Source organism: Boleophthalmus pectinirostris, unplaced genomic scaffold (genome assembly GCF_026225935.1).
Source record: "Boleophthalmus pectinirostris isolate CB_2022bp ecotype Guang Dong unplaced genomic scaffold, ASM2622593v1 HiC_scaffold_16, whole genome shotgun sequence".
In the NCBI taxonomy this organism is placed as follows: Eukaryota; Metazoa; Chordata; class Actinopteri; order Gobiiformes; family Gobiidae; genus Boleophthalmus; species Boleophthalmus pectinirostris.
The window spans coordinates 28438654-28451068 of NW_026571095.1; the positions used below are offsets into that span (position 1 = coordinate 28438654).

Consider the following 12415-nt stretch of genomic DNA (forward strand, 5'->3'; position numbering starts at 1 on the left):
ACTTGTTTCCAGAGCAATGGACTTCTGGACACGTCAAGTATTTTTCTCCCGTTCGTCGTTTTTTGATTCACCTGACCCGTCCGTGTATAATCACTACCCGCCCGTAAAATTCCCAAACGTTAAATCCCGCCCGTTTCAGCAACTATACCCGACCCGGTGCGGGACTCTGACACGTAATATTTTCTGCGCTGGAACTAATTTCTGGAAGAGTACCAACTAATGGAGCACAGGCATTCTGATTACAAACACTGGAAGAGTCTTTTTAAATAAATACTAGATCTCCACAGAGACAAACACGTCACAAACCCCACATGAAAGTTAAATTAAGTTACAATTACTACAAAAATGGTCTTTATTTTTAGGTATACATTTGTTTTTTAAGATCTATAAGGAATAACCCCCCATCCTTAACCTATCACTCAGAAGAGCTTAGTGTTTTGGTTATTGAGATATAATAAAACAATTTAGAAAAATATTTTGCTCATTCAATTTTTTTTTGTTCGACCCAAATATCAAATCTGAGTGCAGAAAGCGTAGCAAGGGCTTTGTAAATACTGCTTTTGTGGCCCTCTTGGATCAGTGCCAGGTTTTCTGACATTCACAAAGCAGCAGAATTCTCCTTTCACATCCAGAAGACTTCAAACAGGAGCGGATTTTCAGTTTGAGCGCGGGATTGTTGCGGAGAAAAGGATTGCCGAGGGAAGCTTTCTTGAAATTGAAAATAATCGAGGTCAAGTCTGAAGTTATTGAATCTATGCTTTTCTCCCTTTTGGTAAACCCTTTTCTAAATAAGGCTTTGTCTGGAAGGTTCCACAATGTGATTTATCTCACTTTTATTCAATTATAGACGTTTGTAACCTTAATAAACATGCATGCTTCTAGTGTATTCTGGTTTTTAAGGTCCTATTTTACACAAAATTGACTCCTGTGAGGTTTTAGTCGTGTTGGACAGTTTTTTACCTCCTGAAAAACATACCTGGAGTTGCGTTTTGTTTCATTCACACATGTTTGAGTACAGTAATCCTTTTATTATTAGTCTGTCTACATCTCCAAAGCTCAAAATGCTCTGCTCCACCAATACTTTTCAAGTTAATGTGTATGAATGAAGCAAAATACAACTTCAGGTATGTTTGTGATGAGGAAACAACATTATAACATAGATCAGCATAAATAAACAGCATAATATGGGCTCTTTAATACATACAAAGCAAAGCAATAACATCTCCATGGAGACAAGAGCTCTATCAAATAAAAGACACAATAAAACGCAATGTAATTCAGTACACAAATTTAATAGTATTTATAATGACTCATAGACTGCATTCAGACTGCAGGGCTTAATGCCCAGTTTGGATTGTTTTGCAAGGTTGTTCACTTTTCCAATTAAATGCGACTTGTATGTGATCTCCAGTGTGAACTTTAAACGCCCTAAAAGTGTCCCGCATGAGCATTGGAGGACACGACGACGTCGCAAGCAGCGAGTTTGCTTAGTGTTTACGGAAGTTGCCTAAACACTGGGCTTGTCTCCCAAAAAACGGTCCAGTTCTTTGTAAAATGGACGGGTCACATGTCCATGGCCGCTTCGTTTGTTTGAGTCTTTAGCCTTCTTGTATTTGACTTTGTTTTGTTCATATTGGAGCCAGGATGCCTGTAGCTGCGTTCTGACATTTCTTTAGCAATCATTTCAAAAACCACCCGTTTCCGATAATACCCGTCCAATTTGGCCTGAATACAGCGATTCCCCCCAAATATTAATAAACTCACTAACCTCGTTTTCCCTCCATTGACGAGACTTTGAACCTGACGTGTAGGTGGGATGAATGTGACCTGGTCGTTCAGACTGAAGTCGCATGTCAAAAGATCGGATATGTATCGGTTTTAGGAGCACATATCCAAGTGGCCTGGGTCGCATTTGAAACTAGAAAAGCACTCAGAGAGCGCAGACCTCCGCCAAGGACTACCCCCATTTTTTATATAAATTGCGATAAAATCAGTCTTCTGGATCAGATCTGGATCAGTCTTTGGAATATGAAAGAGGATCCCATTGTCCATCCCTGAGTCAAATTTCATGGGGTTTGGTCAATAATTAACCGAGATATTGAGAAACAAAATTTTTGGCCCCATTTACCACAGTGTTAACTAAAATTTCAAAGTGATCCAGAATCCAGGATTTCTTCCAGATCACCCCCAAAATGAATTCAGTTCTTCCTTTTCACATTTCCAACAAATCCTGAAAATTTCATCAAAATCGGTCCATAACTTTTTGAGTTATGTTGCTAACAGACAAACAAACAAACAAACAAACACCGGCAAAAACATAACCTCCTTGGCGGAGGTAAAAATCGGGTCTATGTCATTCAGACTGTCATTAAAAGATTAGACACAGGTCGCATAGGGGCAAAAAAAATCTGATTTGAGTCACTTCAGGCTGCAGTCTGAAGTAGTCGAAGATTAATTATTCAGCACTCTTTAGGTTATGGTAATTATTAATTAACAGAACTACAATGACACTCCCGATGTAAGAGGTAGAGCAGTAAACATTGCAGCTTCAACATCCCAGCTTCAGCATTTATACAGCATACTTTTGTTGTGTCCTTGGGCAAGACACTTAAGCCTCCCCTCCCCCAGCGTCTGTGCACGTGTTTAATGTGAAGTGCTTTGAGTGCCTTGAAGGTAGAATAATAGTGCTACTTAAATGTTACAATTTACGTGAAAGTACATCTGAACCAAGACGCAAGCAAAAAGAGAGAAGAAAGAAAGAGAAGAAAAAAAGCAAATATTGGGATTGAATTGTTTACAAATAGCCATACAAATGCACAAAAAATGCAAACCTATAACCTGCAAACTTTATGTCCTTACAATCATCTTATCTGATCAGTTTTTGTAATCTTGGCAAAAAGAATTCCTCATAATTTTCCAAGACTAGTGTTTATGCAATATCGAATCTTTGCCAAACCAAGCGTGTTTATTTTCACGTAATTTACAGTTTTGTCACAGATTGTACAGTAGTTAGTCTTTTACTATTTTGAGCTACAGAGGCGTTACAATGTGCTTCTGCTTCAAAGTCCAACCCTCCCACCTCTTATTCTCACTGCCAGCAGATACACACCAGGCTGTACAAAGCACTCTGTGTCCTCTGCTCAACACAAGTGTGCACTTAATTGTGATTCACGGAATTAGTTTTTTAATATGAAGTGCTGCACTTGATTTTTGCCTTCTTAAAAACATGAAAAACAGGACGAGTTCATTTTAAATGGTTTGCAGTGATTCAAAGTTTTTCCTCACTTAACTTATGCTTTCCTCAGATCCTAATTATTGAATGCAGTGAGTTTATAAATATTTTTCACTTCTCTCGGAAACCAGTGTGGAGTTTTGTCGTGACTATAAAGATGACAGCACTTTACATGCTAATGCGAACTTCCTGGTTCTCTGACAATAAAATTATTGCTTATTAGACTTCGAGCTGCTTATACAACGCGGGCAAGACTCTTTCTGCTCAAATAAAAGGGGAAAAATAACCTTAGCTTTTAATCTGTTTTATTAAAGAGTATGTAAGAGTGTAGCCAGGCTGGCATCATCTAGTGCCTCCACTTAGTTTCATTTCTCTCCAGCGACAAGGTCAGGAATCAGAATTGCAAGAACCCCAGAAGTTGTAGATCTCGCACCGGCCAATCAGCGAAGAGCTGTGAAACCACAATGTCAAACTCAAGCGCCTGTCTGGGTCCCTTTTGTGGTACAGCACAACAGTAAACAAAGCGGTCGAGATGGATGTAGGCAAAGCCATACAATCTGTGTTGGCAACGATTCCCGAGATCGAGGATTTAAAGCTGGAACAAAGAGAATGTTTGGTGAATTTTATCAAGGGGAAAGATGTTATTCCCTTCTTCCTACGGGATTTGGGAAAGGCTTAATATACCAGTTAGCCCCGTTAGTGGCGCATACATACATAAGTCACGACCAAATAGCAGCGATTGGTTAAATTTAAAAAAAAAATTATCCGCCTACCATCGAGCGAACAAATCCTAATGGTGAGACAGTTTCCATGAAGTGAAACCGACTGATGAATCAGACTAGTAAGAATGTATATCTATGGAGAAAGTTAAACAATACTTTGGACCATTCTGCATGGAGATACTTATTTCATGCCATAATTTGGAAGATCATAGTCAATGGAGCATTTCCATGCAACCAAGCAGAAGGAAGCCCTCCTGTAGGCCAAGTAAGAGTCAGGTTTGTGGAAATGCAAGCCCACGCTTAGTACCAGGGACACATGTTTTTCTTTGTTTTTCAGTGCAATAAAAATAAAAAAGTTACATACTGTGACTTTAAGTATAATTTCATATCACGTTTACATTTCAATATGAATTTATAGACACACAATTTTTATTAAAAATTGTATTTCTTCTTCCAAAGTCTGAGCTCTGGTTTGGTTTGGAGAAGATGCTTTCATAAGACTTCCCGTAGAGCCCTTTTAGAAAGCAGTTGGAACAATTGGAAATGACTCATTCTCAACTAAAATTTGATACTTTGTCCAGACATAATTGACTGCAAATGTACCCAGACTATCTAATAATAATCTGACTTCCTCCTCTGTTGCCCCTATGGCACTTAATGACTGGCTCGATAGGTACATGCCTCCTTTGGTCATTTATATTTAGACAAATGTGTTGGATTCAGGTTTGCGTTGCACAGCAGGAAGCCAGCTCACTTTCACTTTTCTGTTGAGCTAAATATTCAGGTCTTCTTGTTTTTAAATGCTAATACTATTTCTAGGTCATAAGATGTATGCAAATGGATTCATGTTTCCCTGTTCCTGGCTAGATTTTTTTTTTTGAGCTACAGTATGGTTATTTATTCAGTGAATTTGAATAGAAAGTAAGTGAAATTGTATTACAAATGTGCCATGCTGTGTTTTATTTTCCATCACATTAAAGCAACTGCCTCTCTCTGAGCAGAGAATTTAAAATTACTGTAATATTAAAAATTTGTATTGGAATATTTATTTTGGAGCTAGTTGTACTATAACATTATTTAAATTTTAAAAACACAAATTCAGTATATGTTTAGAAGATTTTGCACAGTTATATTCTTAGCACCTATATGACCAGGACTAAATCGACTAAACCTAACTAGGATTAAATTAGGATTTATCTATGTCAGGACTAAACCAGAACCAGACCAGGGCTATAGACCTGGAACACATAGTATTGTCCATTCCTGTTTAGTGTAATACTGTCTATCCTTCCATTGTAGGGAGTGTTATAAGGAAGTTTTTATTTATATAGTGCTTTTCACAGAGATATGTAAACAAAGACGCTTTACAGAGCATTATTCTTTCACTCCATAATATACTATTGTAGCCACAGCTGCCCCATCGTCCCCTCCGACCACCAACATTCACGCACACACCACTTTCATACTAGGCAATGTGGTTGAAGTGCCTCGCTTAATGACACAACAACAGTATTTTTTTGCGACTGAGACACCTGATTTTCCCAAAGGTCTCCCATCCAAGTACTAACCCAGCCTGGCCTTGCTTATCTTTTGAGATCTGCTGGGATCAGGCTTTGACAAGCCGGTATGGCCACATTTTTACCTCTGTTGACATAGGCTAAGATAATAAGGACTTAGCTGGCAGTGTGGGGCTGGCACAGCACAGAAAAACAATTTCTCTATCACAAGTAAATTCAGTGTTATAAATCAGGTATCACCACATTTTTTTCTCTGGGGGCCACATTATCGCTCCTGACTGTGACCCTGTGACTGTGACTGTGATGACGCAGATTATATTCTTTGAAAACCGCCACACTTTCTTTACATTTAAGACAAACTACACGGACCTTAGACCAAACAAAAAAATAATTGGCCGTCCACTGTTCTCTGAAAACTCTGTCAACTTTTTGTACTTTAACACTCGCCATTTTTCTGTCCTTAACTGCACTACAGAACTCTGCTCATGCGTTTACTGTCACTGTTTGATCTCGAGCTTGTCAGGTTGAGGAAAATTCGGCTGCAAATGTAAATACGAAAAGTTTATAAGATGCAGAGGTGTTATTATTGACCAAAAAGTAATTAAATAAATAGGCCATGAGAGCTTTTGAGGATTTGCCTCATAGGGCCAGTTCAAGTGGTGGGGGGCCGGTCAAAGGGGCGTGGAGGGCCGTAGTCAGCCCGCGGGCCTTAATTTGATGACCCCTGATAGGAATGATCAAACAAACAAATTGGATTTTTGTTCAATACTTGTAGTTTAGTGTAGTTTTAATTTGTACTGTTGCTTCTGCTGCCATCACCATTTCCTGGGGGCTGAAGCTAACGAGAGGCACTGCTCTGTCTGAAGCTCTGTTAATCAAGTTAGACTTTAACCTGACACAATCTGATCATAAATAATCGATCTAGTTGGAACTACAACACGTGATCTGATTTGTTCTTTTAAACAAGTGTCTCTCAAATAACATTACAGTCACACTCTTTTTGTTGAAAATTAAACCCTAAAACTTAAAACCGCGAAAACCTATCGGGCTATATTTGCTTATCTGTATATTCGGTAAGTGTCACCATGGTAACCGCTGATCATTCCATCGTAGACATTCATGCACACACACACTCCCGCAGCGTGATGTCTCTGCTTAAGTATCAATATTTAATTCAGTGTATATTCTTTTTTCATTTTTTTTCCTCAGGCGTACCACCAAACAAAGCCGGTTACATCGACGACCTGGTTGTGATGCTTCCGCAGAACGTCTGGGACCACCTCTACAGCAGGTAACGCCAACATGTCCTATTTTCCCATCCGCGTTCGAGTGCCTCAGAATTACATCTCATTCTTTGTCGTTTTAATCTCTCCCCATCAGATACGGAGGGGGCCCTGCTGTCAACCACCTGTACGTCTGCCACACTTGCCAAATCGAGATCGAAAAATTGGAAAAACGCCGGAAAAATGAGCTGGATATGTTTGTACGGGTAAGGCTTGAACATGTACCAAAACCATTTCTGTTGAGCGCTTGGTTCCAATTGTTTTCCCTTTTGAAAGCATAGATTTTAGGATTATTTTATCACTGAATTGACAATTGATAATTATTTCAACATTCGATGAGTTATGATTAATCGATTAACTTTCAGTCTGCCCTATTACATTTGTTGCTCACAGGTTTTTAAAGGTACAGTATGTAACTTTCTGGAGGTGGCACATCGCCCGCACAATCCCATGGTAATAGAAAGTTAAATCCATACATCGATAGGTAGATACGATGTGGTTTTAATGGAATAATTGAACGTTTTCATATTGTCCTTGGTCCAGCGTATATCAGGCGACATTATTCTCATTCTATTTCACCAGATCTACAAAAGCCTTATTATTTATGCATTAGGACGTGTGCAGCTCATAACTGAAGCTCATATGGAAAAAATGTGTGTTTTGCAGTCTGGCTTTAAAAGGCGAAGAAAATGAAGGTTTTGCGGGTTCTCCTTGAAACACCCGATTAAAAGAGAAAAATGAAAACTAAAAATATAATCAAGTAAAAGCTGTATGGGTGAAGAGGGCAGCCAAGCTATTGGTGTCTCATGCACTTAAATAAGAAAAAACATTAGTTTGCTTGTAACTAGGGCTGGGTATCATTAAGAAGTTGGTGATACATACCTCGATACAGTGCACTTTCGATTCGATATGATATATTTCAAATTGATTCAATACGGCTCAATAAAAAATAAAAGCTAAATCATGGCTGTGATACTAAAAGTCTTCGTTAAACCACTACCTGTGCAAAGTTAACCCTAATATGAAACACTCCAATTTTAATCCTCAAAACAGTGAAAATGTCAAATGTGTCGCATAAACGAGTTTCCTTCTGCTAAACAAGTAACAAAACTGTAACGCTGTAACAAAATAATTTAGTAAAAAGTACCAAAAAATACTCTTGGCAATATATCGATACAGCAGCTTACAATATTGATACTGTATCATCACATTAAACAATATGATATGTTGATATTTTGATATTTTTGCACACCCCTATGAGTTTCCTTCCTTTAAACAAGCAAAAAAACTGTAGCGCTGTAACAAAATAATGTAGTAAAATGTACCAAAAAATACTCTCGGTGATACATCGATACAGCAGTCCCCAATATTGATATTGTAACATCACATTAAACAATACGATATACATTGATATTTGATATTTTTGCACAGCCCTACTAGTAACCATAGACACTGCTAAGTTTCTTAACCAGAGGCAGCGTTACCATTAGGCAACAGTAGGCGGCTGCTTGGGGCCCCCAAACCCAGAGAGGCCCCCAACCAATTGCCCTCAGTACCACTAAAGGAGAGGCCTCAGAACAATTAGATTTTCTCTCAGTATATGACATAAAATAAGAGTAGTTTACTTCAAACAAGAAAACACCACCAAAATAGTATCTGATTGTCAAATCTGTTTTAACTGTCAAACTATCCCCCCTTGGTTATCTAGTAAACTGCCTAACTAATAAAACAAGTTTCCAATCTACCCTAATTCAAATAGAGACGTGCTTGTCTCAAGAAGAATGGGGGTAAACTGACAATAAATATAATACAAACAAACAAAACAAAAAAACAGAGCATTACAATGAGGGCCCCACACTCAAGTTCGCCTAGGGCCCCCAAATTCCTAACTCCGCCTCTGTTCTTAATCTTAACCAAGATGGATGGATTCTTGTGATTCTTTGTCACAAACTCACGAGAATCCATCTTCAGATATTTCACTGTAAGGTTCAGATGGCCCAATCATGTCGCAGCACTGAGATCTGTGTGGAGCCAAAGATGAATCACCCAATGAACCAAAACAAACATGGCAAAGCTGACAGACCAACTCAAGCCTATTTGAGCAGAAATACAGACTGTGTTGTTTGTGAAAAACGTAGAGAGGGAAGCGATTTGTGCATTTGAGGACAGAGAAGATGTCTGCGCTTTTCTCTCAACTTGACCTAAGTAAAGTTTTGCTGTTGTGACGCTTCGACCAATCAGATTCAAATAGTCCTTATGATGTTTCTCCTTTTTCCAGTCGCATTTCGCCAGATTTATAATGTGTAGAATTAAATTCAGAGTGACACACACATCAGTCTGCTGTGGGCCAGGTTAAAGTTTTACAATATTTTCCATTACGTGAATTAATGACTGTGTTTACTTGCACACCAAAAATCTGATCATGATTTTATTTGCGGAGTAAACATGTTGAAAAATCCTGTAAACACGTCCGCAGGTATGTTTGATGATCACATTTGTATGGATGTAAACAGCACAAATCAGATCTAATTATTGGATTATCTGATTATTCTAGTTATCTGATTTTTACAGACCATTCAAATGTACCCAGAAGTCTTGGCGTGTGTTACATGTGCTTATTCTGAAACACGGTGCTCTCCTGTCCTCTAATTAAAACAACCACTGTGGAGAATTGATTAGGCGTTTCATCTGCTCTGCGCTCCATCCTTTTATCCTCACTTAATAATATTTTACCCGTCTCCCTCTGCTCCCACCCATCCCCCGACCCACTTGCCTCAACTCCTCCTCCAACCCACCCCCTTCCCTCTCTCCCCCCTGTCTTTTCTTTTCTCTTTGTGCAGCTCAACAAGGCGTTCCAGGAGGAGGAGTCCCCGGTGGTCATATACTGTATCAGCATGCACTGGTTTCGGGAATGGGAGGGCTTTGTCAAAGGGAAAGACAATGGTAATTGATTGGACAGATGTCACGCCTGTGTCCCGCCCCCTCGCCACTTCATACGCGTCAATCACAGGGTTACAGCGGTTAGAATGCAAAGGCTATGGTATTGATTTCATGTTAATTTCTTAAGTACAGGGTTTGTGGTTTGCGTAGTAAAAGTGGTTTTATGAGACGCTGTTAAAAAAAAAGTAAAGATTACACCCGTCACTGCGCTTCATTATAATAATTGACTCTCGTGGGCGTTAAGCCACAAGTAAGCCTCAAATACAAACCCGGACTTGTGTTTTGCTTCATTCACATGTTTGAGTAATCCTTTATTATTAATCTGTCTACATCGCCGAAGCTTAAAATCCTCTGCTCCACCTCGTGATGTCATGAAGCGGTAGTTTTCGAGTTAACAGCTCCTTTTACCTTTTGTTCAGTACAGATGATTCTAGTGAAGGTGTATGGAGTTTAAAAGTACTTCCTGTATCGGTAACACTTAATTATAGGGTACACTTACTAACATCTAACTACCTGCTAATTAACATAGTTGTCATTATTTACTATTTATTCAGTCCTTATTAATGTCTTATTCCCTGCTATTAGACATTTACAAACACTTTTCTATTAATACACTCCTTATTACTGCATACTAACATGATACTAGGTAATTTTTGTATATTAATTATGATTTTAATAAGGTAGTGTTGTTAAGGACCACCTAGTGCCTCCGCTCAATTTCATTTCTCTCCAGTGACTAGGTCAGGAATCAGAACACAATAGACGGTTCGCAAAAAGCCCAGAAGTGCGAGTTCGGGCATCACGCAATCGGCGAAGAGTCATATATTCTGTGTTGGCAACGATTCCCGAGATCAAGGATTTAAAGCTGGAATAAAGAGAATGTTTGGTGAATTTTATCATGGGGAAAGACGTTATTGCCCTTCTTCCTACGGGAATTGGCCCCGTTAGCGGCGCATTACGTACGTCATGACCAAATAGCAGCGATTGGTTAAAAGTAAAAAGTACCTGCCTACCGTCGAGCGAACGAATCCTAATGCTGCGAGGTCAGACGGTTTCTACGAACTGAAATCGGCTGATGAATCAGGCTAGTTAAGGACTAGTACCACAAGAAATGTAGTTTTTACCTATTTGCGCCAAAAGCTTATTAAAATCGTAATTCATGGACAAAAATGACCTAGTATCATATTAATAAACAGTAATAAGGAGTGTATTAATAGAAAAGTGTTTATAAATGTCTAACTAAAAGCAGAATAAGCTTATGGGGAAATTAGACATTAATAAGGGCTGAATCAATACTTTTTTTTTTTTATTCAATATTTTACCAGGTAAGTCAGTTGAGATCACCTTTACATTTACAATGACGACCTGGTCAATAGGCAGAATAAAACAAAAGCACAAACAGAAAACACTCACATATAAACTATAACATGAAACAGTGAATAGAGACATAAGACACATTTTGAAACATTTGCAGATTAACGATATAAAGTGTTAAAAACATGTGCAATTATCCTGTAAAATACTCTGGATGGAGTTTTTAAAAGTCGACAGAGGTAAAAACGAACTAATTAATGACAAGGTCTGTTTGTGATGAGGAAACAACATTATAACAGATGAGAAAATCGCTGAATATTTGCCCTTTATGCGTGAAATCTGTCCGTTCTATTCTATTTGCAGTGCACGGCTTAGTCTTTGCTTATTTCATTATTATTAATATTACATCATTGACAGATTTCTATAGTTCAAGGTCAGTTTTCATACACGTTCAGGATCTGCAAGTGAATCTAAACTTGTCAAAACTACTCAAACCTGGTTATACAGGAAGTGCTCCACTGTGTTTTTATCTCCATACACTTTCAGTAGAATTATTGGGATAATTTCAGCCCTGGAATTGCCAGGTCTCTACTAAAGAAAAGGTAAAACGTCGCTGTTAACTTGAAAACAACAAGGTGGAACAGAGCGTTTTGAGCTTTGGAGATTTAGACAAACTAAAAATAAAGGTTTACTCAAAGATGTGAATGAAACAAAACAGGGCCTTTTAAATACTGAGAATTCATACTGTTCTGTTTAGTGTATTTTTTTATTTTTTTATTTTTTTTGCATGAATAGAGCCATTCTGTAGCTGCAAAAACACTTGTTTTGTTCAAAGTGCAGAACAGGCCTCTCTTTGGTTTGGTCTTCAAAGCTTCAGTCAAATCCCCTGAGTCGTGTTTCCCTCCTGCACCATTTGCTTTGTATTGTCCGGTCTATTTTTATCGCATCTGTACAACTAGAGCTGCCTTTGACAAGCAGCAGGTGGGATCGAGGCAGGATTTTATTTTACTACGAAGGACAAAAAAAGGTTACGTCGAGGTAGTTTTGTAATAAAATGTCGTAGCAAAGTGCACTAATATTTAACACCTGATTTTACTTTTTACGTTTTATAAATGTGATAAACAAAACTAGTTCATTTTAAACAGTTATTCCTTACTTACCTGATGCATTCTGAGCATCCTGACTAATCACTGTGAGTTTCTAAGTGACAGGAAAGCGAACAGCAACTAGCATTCTAACGCGCACTTCTGATTATCACCTCGTAGCGGACTTATTTTGAACTCGAGAGCTGCTTATACAACATATCAAGATCATAAACTGTATAAAGAAGTGTGACGTCACTCATAGCGTTCGACTCTAATCAAAGGAAATTAAAAAATAAATCAAAAAAGTGGAATAAAAACACGA

At 38.4% G+C, this 12415-nt stretch overlaps 1 protein-coding gene across 4 annotated transcripts in view; it reads left to right on the top strand.

Annotated features, from left to right (window-relative positions):
* Window positions 1-12415, top strand: part of usp33 (ubiquitin specific peptidase 33) — a 73937-nt gene that overhangs the window by 56934 nt on the left and 4588 nt on the right. For 3 of the 4 annotated variants that reach the window (XM_055151827.1, XM_055151829.1, XM_055151828.1), the window contains 3 exons: window positions 6681-6762; window positions 6852-6960; window positions 9595-9697. In XM_055151827.1, the coding sequence (XP_055007802.1) occupies window positions 6681-6762; window positions 6852-6960; window positions 9595-9697 (294 nt within the window). The remainder of the gene's footprint in view (window positions 1-6680; window positions 6763-6851; window positions 6961-9594; window positions 9698-12415) is intronic. The other variant, XM_055151831.1, reaches the window with a different exon arrangement.